The following is a 17,552-nucleotide window of genomic DNA, read 5'->3' on the forward strand; positions in this document are numbered from 1 at the left end:
ATTAACACAAAAAAAGGGAAAAGAGAAAGGACATTCAAATACACAGCAGAGGTGCGAGTTAGAGAAGTTTATTTGAAATGACTTCAACTAGAATGACGTTCAAACGCTTGAAAATGAGGAACAATTAATATTTTGTTTGAATAAAACAAAATATTACAAAACACTGTAAGTTAGAGTTGAAGACAAATGAGAAGAAATATTCTGAATAAGTGATTATTGCATAAATGGTATAACGGCTCAGTCTCAGATTTACAGGTTTTCTGTAGTGATATATAAAGTAAGAGTTAGAGAATCAGATCAGTTTACTGACTCACCTACAGAAATATAAATATAATTTCGTCTTGAGACAATATTCGATCTGAAAACATTGCTATTGAGATATTAGTCAATCAGTGGAGACCCTTTTCCCAACTAAACTAATGTCTGGATCGAATGCTGCTGTACTAAAGACATAATAATCTGTTCTTTTCTAGATATACTCAAAAGTGCTGTTCGTGACTACACACTGCAGGCAGGTGGTGGTGTTGTGACAACTGTCTTCCAAAACAGACTGGCCCAGCTACAAACATATATATTACAACACTGTTTACACATCGAAGTCCAACTGCTGTTTGAATGTTGTCATGTCAGACCACACTCTTGGTGTCTTGCCATGTCACTAACTAACAACACTATAGTTATTACAAGCGATCAATTCATCTAAATTTCTAAAAATCTTCTATAAGACGTTAGGCACAAAGCACGTTTATTTATTTATGATCTATTCAGTTTGTTCACATTTTTCCATGCTGTGTTATAGATTATGGGAGGAGACACATTCAATTTGTGGATGTTCCACTCAAAAATAGTGAAACGAAGCTTAAGTTTCCACAACAAATAATCCTTATCCGACAGTTTGACTAAATGAGCTGTAAAATTTACTTCATGTTCTATTTTCAGACATCAGGAGAATAATGTAACACTTGGCATTTTAATGTGACAAGGAATAACAAGAATATATATGGCAAGAGCTCTTTTCAGTCGCTAAATTATTTTCTGTCTGATTTTTTCCCTTTGTATCCTGCTGCAATAGTGTGGAAAAAGACAAAATAAACCGATCAGGCATAACAATGACCACGGACAGGTGAAGTGAATAACACTGCTCATCTCTTAATCACAGCACCTTTTAGTGGGTGGGATATATTAGGCAGCAAGTGAACGTTTTGTCCTCAAAGTCGATGTGTCAGCAGCAGGAAAAATGAGCAAGTGTAAGGATTTGAGCGAGTTTGACAAGAGTCAAATTGTGATGCTAGACAACTGGGTCAGAGTTAAGTCACCTTCATTTATATAGCGCTTTTCACAATATAGATTGCTTCAAAGCAGTTTTACAGTGATAATAGGAACTTAATGGAAGAGAGATTGTTTTGGCTGTACATCAGCTCTAGACAGTTACTGTTAATTGGCTGTACATCAGCTGTATAAATGAAGGTGAGACTGTTATTGTTCAGCTAAAGAAAGTTTTTGATTGATTAATTTCCATTGTAAATAATCATTATTTATTTACTTTAGGGCCACTTACACTACACCATTTTCAACTAAAACTGAAAAATCTCATCGCGTTCTAGCCGATCATTCGCATGGCAACAGCGCCCAGCTGCTAGATAACACAAAGCCCGAAGCAGGTTTTTAAATTATACCGTTATCATTTTTATGTACACTTCAAAAAATGTGAATCTGTGAGAGCTTTGCCAGACTGCACATAAGCATTAAGTGTTTAGTCAGTGTCTGAATACGTATGTGCACAGGCATGTAGTTTTTCTTTACAAAATGTCCACCAAATTCATTTTGTGCATTGCAAAATACAGCGTTTTTGGTTATTTCCGATAATTTTGATAACGTTTTCATCTGTAAAGAGGGAAAGTGAATTGAAGGAGGCCTTCACAGGAAAGGGTCTAGTTGTCATCTTTGCTGACACTTCAGGGCTGCATTGTGGTCGTGTCTAGGCGCAGGTCCACCATCTGATCTGGATACGGCCTGAATCCAGCACACTACTGTAAACAATACCCACTTTTGAAAGTGCCAAAAGTGGCTATGTGAGCATCAGAACTGGACCACGGAGTAATGGAAGAAGGTGGCCTGGTCTGTAGAATCGTGTTTTCTTTTACATCACATGGATGGCCTGGTGTGTCGCTTACCAGGGGACAAGTAGCACCAGGATGCACTATGGGAAGAAGGCAAACCCACGCAGGCAGTGTGATGCTTTGGGCAGTGTTCTGCTGGGAAACCAAGGGTCCTGCTATCCACGTGGATGTTACATTAGACCCATATCACACCTAGCATTGTTGCAGGCCATGCACACCCTTTCATGGAATCGGTATGACTTGACTTGGCCTCAAAATTCCCCAGATCTAAATCGAATTGAGCATCTGTGGGATGTGCGGAACAAACAAGTCTGATCCATTGAGGCCCCACCTTGCAACTTACAGGATTTAAAGGATCTGCAGCTAACATATTGGTGCCAGATACCACAGCACACCTTCAGGGGTCTAGTGAAGTCCATGCCTCGACAGTTCAGAACTGTTTTGGCAGCAAACGGGGGACCTACACAATATTAGTCAAAATGATATGCCTCATCGGTGTATACTGCCCATTTGTGATGTGCTCTCCCGATTTAATTTATGATATATCCCATGAATAATTCCCTGGAATGTAAAAGCATCTCTGGTTTTCACCCCAAATCCCCACGTCTCTTTCCAGGTTTGTTTTGATGCAATATTTATTTTCTGTCAAATTGATGAAAATCACTATGAAATATTATCACTCAATGTTCCAGTTAATAAACATTTTTGATTTAATTTTTAATGTCCATATGTGGCTGCAGAAATAATCCATCTTTTCATGTTATTCATGGTCTGTGGTAGTAATTTGTTACACTTACATGTCCTTTTAATGTTTGATGGTTGAAGGATGAGTAGAATAATGTCATCTCATTATATCTAGTTTTTTAAAATGCTTATACAGTGCAAACTTTTTGCTGTTCATTTTTAGTTTAATAGAAATTATTCATAACCTAGAAATCTAGACGCACCCTAGCGGCAGCAAATTTAATCTGCCCGCGAGTGTCGTCTAGCAACTCTCAATACCCTTCTGAGCTGTATTCCCCTAACTGTTGCCGGGCCAATCACATCGTGTATAGAGTCGGTGGGCGGGGCCATAATGACGACGGCCGAGTTGCGTTTGCGTGCTTCTAGTAAACACAGAAACTGGCGAATGGCGGTCTTTTGAATCAGCTTTGACCGCGACTCTGGAAGACTGGAGTTAAGCTTTTCTCTGAGAAAAGAACAAAGAACGGCACTGAAGTCATTCTTAAAAAGGGAAGATGTGTTCGGAGTTTTGCCGACCGGATACGGCGAATATTTAATCTATCAACAAGCTCTGTTTCACCTTCATTGCTCTGGTTGGTGGTAGCGCTATCCTATCGCGTGCAGAGGGAGTTTGAAAGACAACCGTTTATCCCGCCCCTCAGATTGAGTCCTTTCAATGGTGAGTTTCCAGACCAAACATCTTGATGTAGGTCTGGCTTGTCAGGCTAAATTATTCCCATAATTCAAGCAAATCGTCATGGGATATATAAAAAAGGTGGATAACTTCTGGAGTTACCTGAGAGTTACCTTTGACCCCTGTGGATTTTTACTTTTAATATGGAGAATTCTTATATTAGTGTTTCATAGCATTCTCTGGTCCAAGTGTCTGAATCTTGCCATAAAGCTTGTTATGTTTCCTAAAAACTTTAATAAGTAAACTATAAAATGCTTCATATTTTCACACTATAAGCATAATTTGAAATTATCATAAATTGCAGCTTGATTATAAATGGACAATTAAAATATTGTTCAACAAGTAATGTTTACCATTCTATTTCCCATTAAATTATAAAATATGTGCAATAATGTGTAATGTAGCTTACAATACTATTTATGTTATGTTCCTTCATTTTTTTTGCATATAGTATGCATTTTGCCACATTCCACATTTTCATTTTTCAAAAGTGTGGTGAGAAATTAAATGACCAGTGCTGAAATAATTTTTCATGTTAATTTAAGCAAACATCAAGCAACAAAAAATCTTAATGTATCGGCATATATACACTCAAAAAAAAAAGAAGGATTTTTTTTAGGGCTGCTCTTAACTAAAGATTTTTCATTTAAGCGATGTCGTTCATTTAAGCGATTACAGTAATCGCACATTTTTATTAAAAAACTATATAAATCATAATAATTAACCATTAATTGCCTATATATAACATATAGCCTGCTCAAGCACCCATACAATTTGCCACAGCGCACCGAAAAAAGTAATAATTATGAATGTGTCGTGAAAAAATAGCAAGGAGAACATTTTAATAATTTATTGATAATGTTTTCTGTGTTTTTTTCTGCAGAGATCAAGTCGACAATTCTGACTCATATCCGCAGTAGTGGACGCTATGCACGCTTCACATGGATCACATAATATAAGAATATTTGTTTGGTTGACAATCGCTTGACATTTCAAGCTTTCTATAGATATATTTCTCATGTCTGTAAGGTAAGTATACACCCGAGTCATGCGATAAGCGATATACTTCAGCTTCCACACTCCACACAAACACTTGGATATGCGCACATTTATTTGGGTTAACGCTAGAGCTAGCGACTAAGTTTTAAAATGCCATATTTGAGGTCGATTGATGAAAGGCAAACATTTAGATTTCCTGCCAGACATGCTGTAATTACCACAAGGACCCGACGTGAATGGTTTTTAACAACACTAACGACAGTCAAATATTAGGGTGCAACCCTAGAATTTTAACTGCTTGTTCAGTTTAGTTACTTAAAATGAGCTAATTAATTCTGTGACAACTTATCTATCTTGTTGTGCTTTTAAGAGGTCATATAGCGATTGAACTTTGCTTTCTTTCAGGATATTCTGCATAAGTACATTATTCTGTTCCTCTGCCCAGGGAAAGAGAACATCTGCTACTAAAGTATTCAAGCTCACAAACAGCATGCACAGAGACTGCAGTTAGAGCCACGGAGGGTGAAGACTCCTGTGTCATATTTGTTTTCAGCAGCATCACGCACAGCTACTGAGACCGAAAGGCTGCTCCTGAATCCAATAAGACTGTCTTTTCCAACAGTCTTTCTGCAAATGATTTCCAGTTGACCCTTTAAGATGGATTATAGTAAATTCCACCAACAACGACTATTGTGACAACATGCAAAGCAGGATGAAAGATTCTCCGAATGCCTGACTGATGATTACATAAGAGTGTGTAGCTGCAAAAGCACACATGCTTCATGTAAGGGAGACATTTCCCATTCAGTTGTCGCAAGTTCCGTTGAACTCAGTTTCCCATAGTTTTGTGAAACACACCCCAGAAGAGTTACAAATGAACTTTAAAAGTAAAAAGGGCCAGATGACAGCACTGCTTAAAAAACATCCTTTCATTTAAGACTGCTATGTATTCCCAATAAACATGTCAATCAACCATGTCATGTGTGGTTAGTGCTTTGTAATCGGAATGATGACTAATTAAACAACCATGTTGTGCCATGACATGTTTAATGAAAAACAAACAGTATGCCATTTTCAAGAAAAAATTACACTGTGGGGTTTGTGAGATGCTGGAAATGTTTTAGCAGAAATGTAATGATATATAACGTTTTAAACAGCATGAAATTAATCTTAAAGATTACAAATTGGAGCACTCTTACCTCTATGCTGGTGCTAAGGCTGGGCAGGGTGTCTGAAGTCACCGTTGTGCTTTGAATGCTGGAGAAATCCCACAGGTTCACTGGGGGCATTGCATCGGGCACTTTCACCAATTCCCCACATCTCTGATTATCCAATAAGGTCACTTCGTAAAATTCCTGGATATCTGTTAAGAGAGAAATAGGCATCTTCAATAGGAAATGTTTCAAGCTTACTAAAAAGGAAAAGCAAGATACAGGGGATTACAAAATATTTAGACACTTAAAGGGATAGTTCACCCAAAAAATGAAAATTATCACATCATTTACTCACCCTTGAGCCATTCTAGACATATATGACATTCTTCTTTCAGGCTAATACAATCCGAGTAATATTTAAACAAGCTTTATAATGGCAGTGAATGGCCCGAAAAAGTGCATCCATCCATTAAAGAAAAGTAATTCATAAGGCTCCAGGGGGTTAATAAAGGCCTACTGAAGTTAATCAATGGGTTTGTGTAAGAAAAATATCCATATGTAAAACTTTATAAAGTAAAATATCTAGCTTCTTCTAGACCGCCTTCAGTATTCAACTTACAAAGTAAGTGTAGGATACGTTTATGATGGATGGATCTACTTTTGTGGGCTTCAAATTCTGGGCTGCTATTATAAAGCTGAAAGAGCCAGGATATTGTTTAATATAACTCTGATTGCATTCGTCTGAAGAATGTCATACACACCTAGGATGGCTGGAGGGAGAGTAAATCATGGAGTAATTTTCATTTGTAGGTGAACTATTCATTTAAAAATCACATATAAATGTATGCATTTCATTGCATGGACAATTTTATATCAAATTTTTTATTTCTGCTTAATTAATTCTAACCAACCCGGGCAAATACATGATTTCAGGTCCTCTCAAGTTCACACTGGGTGTAGTTTATCACTGTGGCGGGGTGGGTGAGCGAGAGACATGGGAGGAGCGAGCGAGACCACACCTCTGGAGGCCGCATTTGAAGGCTGCATTTGTCATATGGCCGTCTCATTTCAAAAAAGTGAGTAGGACACTCCAAACGCGACCTTCGAATGCACCCTTTTCTCACAGGAATCGGAGTGTGCATGAGGTGTATCATTCACTGCTGTTGATAACCCAAAAAAATTGCATGACAAATGTCTTTTTTTTATATTATATGAAAAAGCGGCACCACTGCCATATTAGAGCTGTCAACAAATATTCTAAATTCGAATATATATATTCAAATAGTTTTTAAAAAACGAATTTCGAAGGTGAAAATTAATATTCGAATTTAAAAAAAAAGTGAAAAAAGCGGAGGTAAAAACGTCTGCAGTAGTAGAGGCATGGTTGTCTGCTTTGCTCATGTGCACGAGGGTGAGGGTCACAGGAGTCGCACTGTCACAGGCTCAGCAGAAAGTTGACGCATCGTGCATGGAATATGGCAGAAAGTGCAGAGCCCAACTCAACCGCAGCAGAGAACGTTTATTTAACGTTAAACAGAAACATTTCTAAAGTGTAGGCTATTTTACTGACTGAAAAGATATTGCATGAATAAAGGATAAATGCACTGCTTCCACTGGTTGTTTTATTTACCGTTTCATGTCAAGGAAAAGTTCCATGTTTAACATTACCACAGCACAGCTCGCTCGGAGCGTTCACGATGCTGTAAAAATAAAAATTAATATTAATAATATTTGTTTCAATCACTGAATAAAGCCTGCTATATTTGGGACAAGAAGTGCAAAACTTGCACAAAACTCTTGATCAGCACTCAAAGTTTGTTCATTTAAACCGTTTTGCGCAGAGAGCATGAGGGCTAGAGAGAGTGAGGTATGCGGTCTTGGCCGTTATGATGTGAGCTCCAGATCGTCAGCGGCGTTCATCACTCATGTACCCACAGAGAACAGCTTCATCTAGTTGATTTTCTTGTTTTTGTGCAAGTAATAATGTTTTCAAATATGTTTAAACTTAAATAGACTACCTATACACGTAGTTATGTCTCTTTGTATTAATTTGTCCTGTTATTGTCATAATGCGCAACCAGATGTTCGAATAGTTCGAATATTCGTGTTTTTTTAAAGGCAATATTCGAATGTCATTTTTGAACAATTTTGACAGCCCTACGCCATATATTGCAAGCGTTAATGTGGTGTTTAAATGGAAGTAGTTTCAAGCTTGTTTCTGTTTTTTAAACTGTATTACCTGAAACAGAGAGTTGTGGTAAACAGGATTACAAGTGTTTAGTGCTTTTTAAATGTTAAGAACAGTACATTGCTGTAAAAGCAAGAAACATTTCATAGAAATTTTAAAGTTATGACTTTTCATTCATATAACTGGCGTGAGAGTTTAGAGACCTGCACTCCTGCGGGAGTACCGCAGGAAGCAAAGGACCCAGTACAACCGAATGCGGCGCAGGACAATAGCCTGAGTGAATGTGGGTGCAGGCGGCAAGATATTATTGTGTGTAGGTTGCAGGGAAATGAAATTATTTGCGGGATTCCCGCAAAGTGGAAATATCTAACAAATAAAATAACTAGAAACAAATAAACCTAATAAAATAAAATAAAATAAAAATGATACAGCAGCATGGTAGGAAGCTAACTCTCGCCTGGTTCATAAGCATGGAACAGCCAAGCCTACCACACAGTGGCAAAATGTCTGTACCGCATGAATCGCTTAGTGCTACAGATATTATATATGTATATATATATATATATATATATATATATATATATATATATATATATATATATATATATATATATATATATAGCTACATTTTTTTACTTTTATTTCTATGTTCTAAGTTCCTTGTTTGTGTTCATCCATTTAATTTAACGCAAATAAAATGAACATCTATTTATTTTCCTTTTTTTAATATTCAACAAGGGAGCAAGTGAAAACAATAACAGTGACAGGCCGAATATGCAATGTATTTATAAAAAAATATATGTTTTTGCGTGCAGAAATGGGAAAAAACTTGATTGTTTGCGGGCGGGAGTGGGCGAAAATAGTATACATTTCTGCGAGAGCAGGCGGGAGCGTAACAAAATCTTGCGGTAGCCTCGACGTGAGAGCGCAGCGAGGCTGAACGTGTTGGCATAGCAATGTGATACTTTCTGCCAGTGTGTCCTACAAAGGATGCCTTGTTTAATTATGATTGAGGAAACTCCGAATACTGCATCAGTCACAGGATGTGTCCTCCAGAGGATGCAGCCTTCGAAACTAAATGAGATGTAATATTTTGTCCCTCTAATGTTTGACAGCCATAAAGTGCCTAAAGTGCCTTGTGTTCAAACTGTCATTCCTACATTTTAATCGTGGCTTAAGTAGACTTTCTTTTTTACGGTGAGCTGGATACAGGTTTTGAAGGTCATTCAAGGACACATGAATTGTGCAGCTTTAAAATCTTGTTCATAACTGACCAGGTTCGCTGATGTGATTTGGTAGCCAATGGCATGCATCTATAAATACACATCCAAGAGTGAACAACAATTTAAAGATTACAAACAAGAGTGTTGACTGAAGCTAGAGGTCACGGGAGATTTAAAGGTCATTCACAGCTGTTACAACATTCATCAGGTTACAATCATAATGATACAAGGGTCAGCAAGCATGCCCTCAACAAAAACAAACAGATGAACTTCTTATCATGAACATATATTGCAGACATTTAAAAGCCACCACCCAGTCATGAGTAAACACAGTGTAATCTTAACAATCAAACAAACTGGCACATGTGCAGTTTAAAATAAATTAGGGAACTAGTCCCTTCCACATGCAGAGGGGAAATGACAGTTTGAGAGAATGCCGTGCTGTGGTTGGCTACGCTCAGCCAAGAGAGAAAATAGCAGAGGGTTACAGTTCTTCTATGCATGGCAGAGATTGGGTAACAGGGCTGAAAATACATGCTGGATCAAATGGAGCTTCACAGAAATGAGAATAAATATTTTTATAATGCACGCAGCTGGTGGGGGTGATTCCCTCATCTCTGGTTTCCCAGTAGAAATAGTGACTTCACAGACCCTCTTAAAAAAACACTGGCTTGTATTTGAGTTCATAGCCTTCTATTAATGTAGAATGAGCATTTGTCCAGCTAAAACCATTAATAATATAAAGCATTTTTTTTTTTTTTTTATCTAAGTCTGAAATGTGATTTTGGTGCCTGTATTAGGGCTGGTGAAAAATAAAAGTTGTTCCACAGACACGAAAGTGCTGGATTGATAAACTAATCCAGGATTTATTTCTTGAGATTAAATCGCTGTTCTTTCACTTGTCAATGCCTCAGTAGGCCTTAGAGAAGCTGGAGACTGTCAGAGAATCCGCCAATTTAACATCTGACTGACCTCTCAGGCAACTATTCTCAAAAAAATAAAAATAAAAATAAAATATACTGAATCTATTTAATGACAACTAAAGACTAAAGTTATTCAGGTAAATTGCAATAACATTTATTACAAAAATATCAAAGTATTTTCTCTTCCAGACTACCTGGAAATTGAGACACCTAACATTAAGAAACTGACATTTGTATGTGTGTGCCATTCGTTATGTTTCCATCCACATATTTGTATGCACATTTTGGGATATCGCATATAATAAACCAATAAATACACTGAGTGGAAACACCAAGATCCACATAAATTATAGAAACGTGCACAGCATCTCAAAATGTTGGTTTGATCATTCTGAAATGCCTGAGCCAATGTCTGTCATGAGAATGATTTGGTATAATGGCCTACCAGAAGTGTATCACACGATTGCATTCTCAAACACCAGGCCTCTGAAAGCAAGATAACATGATGACAATGTTTATTGCACTTCGTCTGCGGGCTCGGAGAAGCAAGTCATTTATGATTTAGGAATAAAAGAGCCACAGTGGCTTCCCTGATTGCAACAACTTCTATTATTACAGATATTTTGTGCCAGTTTCCCAGAAAGTGAGGATTTTGTTCACTTTAACACACTGGACGTGAACAGTGCTTTGCTTGCAAATGTTTTATGCGATATTTCAGTTTTGATATTCAAGTTCAATTCACAAATTTTAATGGAAACATAGCTGACTGACATGATTCCAAAGAATGGCTTGTTTATAACTGACATCTGACAGCAGGTTGTGACAAATCTTTAATGTGTTAAGAAATAATCAGAGAATTGTACAGCAACTTCAGATTGGCAACCACCCTGTCCAAAATTTGGGGGTGGGGGGATGAGAACAAACTATGCTATCATACTGAAATCTTATGGGACACATAAATCAAAGGTCCTAATGATTTTTCAAGTGCTGAATCATCATGCATCAAACAAATTAAAAATGCATTATATAAGAGTGTGCATTTACACAGCACTCTAGCTGAGTCAGCTGCAATATCGGAACAGAATATTTCATAACTTTATCTGTAAATCTCATTGAAGCAAATCAGGAAGCAGATGGTGAAAAACCCTTTATTAGCTAGCAAATCATTAACATACGGTTATGCTGAACAAGTATGTTTGAAGACTACTTTTTGTATTTTTTAATTAGTCAATTAGTGTTTGAGTTTTGTGTTCGCTCCATCCATGGCTGCTCCCTTACACCGCCGCCGGCGAGAGCATCAAAATTTGCTCTTGACGCCCTGCCAACGACGCTGTAGAAAGCTTCGTGGAAGCACTACGGCTCTGACGTAGATCGAATGTTTTTTCTTTTTTAAACTGTATTTAAAGAGGCCGCAAATCAAACAAGCATGTTGATTGATAGACTGACCACAAGTAGGGTATAAATTGACCTCATAAAATCGTTTAAATGTGAAAGTAAGAATGAATTGCATACCCGCTGAACAACAAGCATTCTAGCGCCTATAAAATAGTGTTGCGCGACTTCTTAAAGGGGGGGTGAAACACTCAGTTTCAGTCAGTGTCATGTCAATCTTGAGTACCTATAGAGTAGCATTGCATCCTGCATATCTCCGAAAAGTCTTTATTTTTTTAATAATTATATAAGGGTGCGTTCACACTTGTAGTTCGGTTCGTTTGGTTAGTTTGGTCCGGACCAAAAAACAAAAACAAAAACAAACATAATAGTCCTGGTCCGCTTAGCGTTCACACGGGCATTTTTAACAGCGCACCTAAAGTTACCGAACCAAAGGCACAGGGAGACGCTCACAACCTGATTGGTCGGTTTATATGACGTAGGAGCTCGTTTACCGAACATGCAAAACAATGCTGTGTGCGGATTACACGCACGGGCATTTTATGCGTGTACATATGGCATTATTTTTTACCAGAGAACTCATGACGAGCTCATGAAATGTTCACAACATTCAAAACAACGCTGTGTGCTGGATTAAACGCGATCATTTTATGCGTGTGTAACATATGGCATTATTTTTTACCAGAGAACTCATGAAGAGCTCATGAAATGTTCCAAACAACGCTGTGTGCTGGATTAAACGCGATCATTTTATGCGTGTACATGTGGCATTATTTTTACCCGCTGAGAAATCATGAAGAGCTCATAAAATGTTCAAAACATTCAAAACAGCAGCAGGATTTCCTCCGTTGTGCAAAAGAGACGGCCGTTCTGTCGTCTGCACCTGCTAATAATGGGCAACACAGGAACTTTGATGAGAAGAGCCAGGTATGCTTTTTGTGTGTTTTTTCTAGCATTTTCGAAACATGCTCGTCAGACCAAATATTGATGAGGCTCTTCCTCGTTGCTCTACGTTTGCCCTCTAACGTACAAGTTACTCATTTTGGATAACGTACACCGATCTTTCCGCGTCGTCAAATCAGCTGCATTATGCGTGGCATCTTGTGACATTATACGTCCGGTTTTTGGTCCGTTTACATGTCTTTGGTCCGTGTTGCGTTCATATATCAATCGAACCGCACCAGAGTTCGTTTGGAAGCGGACCGAGACCCATCTTTTTAGCGGTCTCGGTCCGCTTGTTTGGTGCGCACCAGAGTTCGGGTGGCAGCGTTCACATATGTTCAAATGAACCGCACTAACCGAGCAACCGCACCAGGGTTCGTTTTAATCGAACCAAACATGACAAGTGTGAACGCACCCTAAGAAAGATGCGCTGTTCCGAGTCTTTCCGAAAAAAGCAGAGCGGGTGGGGGCGTGTCGTGTGAGCGGAGCTAAATAATGACGTGTGCAGCAGCGCGCTGTGTGTTGAGTCGAGTGCGTCGTAAAGCTGTCTCATCCCTAACAGCGGGAAAAAAACTTTATTCAAAATAAAAATATGGCTTTTAATCAGATACAGCCATACATCTATGATCCGGAATCAGACCCAGAGGCTGCAGTTGAACAGGAGCAGCAGCAAAAATGACTAGAGCAGGACGTCTGTATGTGGTAAGTTACAAGTTATACACTAACTATATAATATGCTTAGCGGCTTGTGTTATTTACATATTTATACTTGAATTATATCGTCGTATTTTTGTCTTTGAAGGTGTACATGTGGGAAGTGCAGTTGTGCACGTGTGTTTGTGTGTTTACGCGTGGTTTGTGTAGACAGTAAGCGGACTAAAAAAAACACATACATTTGAAGCAGTCTCACTCACCCTTCTAACGTTGGGACTGCTCCATCCTTCAGCATTAGGCGATCGGGAAAATCCTGTGTCGAGCTGGGCCTTGTTTATGAAACAGTCGGCACCGAAATGCAGCGAACAGATATAAACATTCGCGCAACTCAGTTGCTGATCCGGAAAAGCAAATTACATACACTGTTGCCTTAACGCGGGGTTTTGGGGAATCTGTGCAGGACTGTCTTGGTCTGGCAACCAAAAACGCACTTTTTTGGTGACATTGTTATGTGCACATCACCTGTCCAGCATCCTACAAGCCAGCGCTTTGATGGGCGTAGGCTGTTGCTTTCGCTCTCTCCCTCGCTCTCTCTCACGCGCTTCCGGTAGAATTGTCCGTAAGGCCCATACAAGGAAATTCCGCCCCCATTAACGTCAAAGGGGACGTATGATCTCAAAAAACTTGCCGAAACTTATGACTAACCGGAAGTAGTATTTTTGACAAAGAAATACTCCCATCAAACGTCCACCTTAACTTTTGAAACTTTGTCTATGTTTAGTATGGGATTCCAAGTCTTTAACAGTGTAAAAAGATCAGTATGCATGAAACAGCATTTCACCCCCCCTTTAACAAATTACACATCACTATAAATGATCTCGTCATAAATGATAGGGAAATCCGCACAGGAATGATCAACTTCTCTTACATTTTGCTTGGGAACTAATGTCGTCGGAACCAAAGTTTACAGGCCTGCGTTCTCTGGAGTTCACTCAAGCGGAGCACTTCTACATTCTGATTGGTTGCTGCCAAACCACGTCATAGCTCATTACCATAAAGTTGAGCTGATTTCAACTCTCCTCGACGCCCAAATCGCCCAAGACGCGCCGGGCCACTCCCATTAAAAATGAATGACTTCCGGCCACCTTGCCGCTCTCGCCGCCGGCGGTGTGAACGCACAGTTACATGTGCATTGTGGGGCTGCTTCGAAATGTATCTATGTCAATATTAGAGTAGCCTGAAGCACCAGATGCATTTACACTTGCCAAGTTGTGTCTTTTATTTGTTACAAGTCAGCTCCTAATAGTCATGACAGCAGTATATATAGCCAAAAGTATTGGGACATGCCTCCAAATCAGGGATGGAAATTAGCACCCGCCACCAGCCAAATGCGGGTGATTTTGCGTTGTGGCGGGTAAACTCGCTTCACCTACCGGCCACCGTGGCGGGTAAATAAAAATAGGATACTGTTTCCCCTCTTTATAAACTGTGTTCAGTGAATGCGAGTGCGGCCGCATTATGTATGTCCGAATATGACCAGTCGTTTTCGCCGTCATTACCCGGATGTAGTGCCAGAAGACGCGAATAACTCGCGCGCTGAGAGAAGATCCGTCACTGTCATCCGGAAGCGCGCACCTGTCTCACAGCGCGCAAATATTGAGTTCTCTTTCAAGTCTTGTGCTTAAACGGACAAACTCACACAAAAAGTATGCCAAAATGTTCATCTTGATGAGAATTCTAGCAGACATAGTCTGAATATGCCTTAAGTGAACTTTATACAGTCGTGAAAGATGACGCATATCCCTCTATTAGGTCTTAAAGGGGCAGTAGCCTTTACTGCTGTCTGTTTAATGTCAAACAAACGATAAGGACATCACTCACTGCTCTTGATTGAATAGCTTTTGTAAGTTTAATAAGGAATAATCTTTCATTTAAACAGTTAAATATGCAGTTATTTTACATTTGATTACTTTATTACATTTCTGTAGGCTAGTAGACCTGTACATTATTATTTAATGTACACATGAGTGAGATCAAGTTAAACATTTTACTTTGAATTTTATTTTATACTGTTTGATGTTGCAATGTGCTAAATAAATATTTGCATAATTTGTAATTGATTTATTATTTGAAACTTTAATATTAATTAATGCAATTGCAATGCCTTGATTTTTAGTAAAGTTACTCAGTCATAGCATTAGTCATAAATGCAATGGATAATTGGCATAATTTCTTTTAGTGCTTCGGTTTCAGCCAAGAATTTTTATTTCGATGCATCCCTACTGACAATGTTCTGCTCGGTATGTCGTCAACACGCTTCAGAAGATGCCAAAACTAGTAGTTTCATTGTTGGTACTAAAAACCTAAAACTGGAAGCCATAAAAGAATCATCCAAATGCCACATCCAGGTAAAAAAAAAAAAAAAAAAGAGAGAACACAGAGCCCTACTCATTTAATGAAATGTATATCAGTTCATGGTTTGTGTGTGTATAAGAGTGAAAAAATGTCAGTATTTCATTGAGATTTGAGATTAAATAAACAGCTTAAGTATTGTAGAGCTTGTAGTATTAATTTTCACGTACAGTTACACATTGTCGGTTAAAAACAAGAAAGTGGCTGGTAAAAACATTGAGTGGCTGGTAGATTTTGAAATCCACCAGCCACAGTGGCCGGTGGACAAAAAAGTTAATTTCCATCCCTGCTCCAAATCATTAAATGCAGGTGTTCCGGTCACTTCCATGGCCACAGGTGTATACAATCAGGCACATAGGCATGCAGATGGCTTCTGCATTATTGTGAAAGAATGAGTCGCTCTCAGGAGCTCAGTGAATTTAAGTCTGGTACCATTATAGGTTGCCAGGTGAACAGGACTTGCTTGACTGCATTGTGCCAAGTGTAAGGTTTGGTGGGGGTGGTTATGGTGTGGAGTTGTTTTTCCAGGAGTTGGGCATGGCCCCTTAGTTTAAGGAACTCTTAGTGAAAGAGTTAATGCTTCGGCATACCAAGACATTTTGGACAATTTTATGTGGCCTGCGCATAGTCCTGACCTCAACCCGATAGAACAAATTTGGTATGAATTACCAAAGAGCCAGACCAGCATCCAACATCAGTGCCTGACCCCACAAATGTGCTTCAAGGAGAATGGTCAAAAATTCCCATAAACACACTCCTAAATCTTGTGGAAAGCCTTCCCAGAAGAGTTGAAGCTGTTATAGCTGCAAGGGGTGGGCCAACTTCATATTAAATTCTAAAGATTAAGAATGGGATGTCGTTAAATTTCATGTGAATCTAAAGGTAGTTGTCCCAAAACTTTTGGCAATATAGTGTATGGACGAACAGCCAAAAGCTATTTGTGGACTACTTTTCCCTGAGTCAGTCTGGTAAATTTGTATTTCACAAATGTGCTTTGCAATCTTAACCCTGAAATTAAACATGTCTGTGTTTTCTTCTATTATATAGAGCAAACTACAAAGTTTTGACTCCTGAGGAAAATCTAACCAACAAGCAATGGCCGTCATATCACTGTAACTATTAACCTGATATAGTCCTGCTATGGAATAACCTACTTCTAGCCATAATAACCTTGAATTTGTTTACAAAATATTTAGTTTTTGCCAAAATAACTTAAGATGTATGATATTCAATCATGTAAGCAAAGTCAACTGTTATTACAAAGTTTTTGGTTTCAATTTTTTATATGGTTATGTTCTAGGTGGCAGTCTATTCATATAGTTACAGTATAGGCTATAGTTAGACGTCTATTAAATTAAAAATGTTGCTTTGTTTTAGCCTAGACATCAAGGCTGTATTTGGACGTCTATTAGACATCTTTTAAATACAAATTGCCATTGCTGGGTAATCTCATCCAGATATGAGTGTCTGAGATTGTGGTGTATGCATTTGTTGCTCATTTATTTTTTAACTTCTTCAAACGCCATAATTACAATTACATTTCTCATTTTGACCTTTTTTCCAACTTTCTGATTAAAATAACAATTAGTGGCTGACGACAAGAGAGTCCGATTGCAAACTGCTCAAAAAGGCAACTGGAGCAGCAGTGTGAGGTATGACCATCATCTTAATTCATTTCTCCCCTCGATAAAGTACACAATGTAATAATTATAATCACATATATAAATTGTTCATTTGAATGAATTTTGTGACAAACACATTACCTTCTGTTATTGCCACAGGCCGCAACGAGATACAGAAATCCCAATCCCATCCCAATCAGTGCACTGCAGACGTCCTCTGTTAATAATTAATAATAACCCAAACATCATCTGGAAAACCAATCATGTTCAAATTGTGCTAAAAAACTATCTTTCTCACATAAGGCCTTGGACTCCAAAAACAGTCTGGAACAACAAGCTTTTGGTCAGCCAGGATAAACATGCATATGATGGAAAGGAAAGTAATAACCAGTGAGGTTATGACTTCGATCTTTAATCTGGTCTCTGTGGCAAATCATTCTGGCATCTGATCAAGTTATGATAGAAGCAAACTACTAATGAGCATGCATTTCTGAGTGAGGTACACA

The 17,552-nt window shown here is 38.5% G+C and overlaps 1 protein-coding gene across 9 annotated transcripts in view; it reads right to left on the reverse strand.

Moving 5' to 3' along the window:
- dlg1b (discs large MAGUK scaffold protein 1b) overlaps positions 1-17,552 on the reverse strand; it is a 147,730-nt gene that overhangs the window by 122,393 nt on the left and 7,785 nt on the right. For all 9 annotated transcript variants that reach the window (XM_067454353.1, XM_067454358.1, XM_067454355.1 and 6 more), the window contains exon 3: positions 5,736-5,899. In XM_067454353.1, coding sequence (XP_067310454.1) covers positions 5,736-5,899 — 164 coding nt within the window. The remainder of the gene's footprint in view (positions 1-5,735; positions 5,900-17,552) is intronic.

This window comes from Pseudorasbora parva, chromosome 9, assembly GCF_024679245.1.
Source record: "Pseudorasbora parva isolate DD20220531a chromosome 9, ASM2467924v1, whole genome shotgun sequence".
Classification (NCBI taxonomy): Eukaryota; Metazoa; Chordata; class Actinopteri; order Cypriniformes; family Gobionidae; genus Pseudorasbora; species Pseudorasbora parva.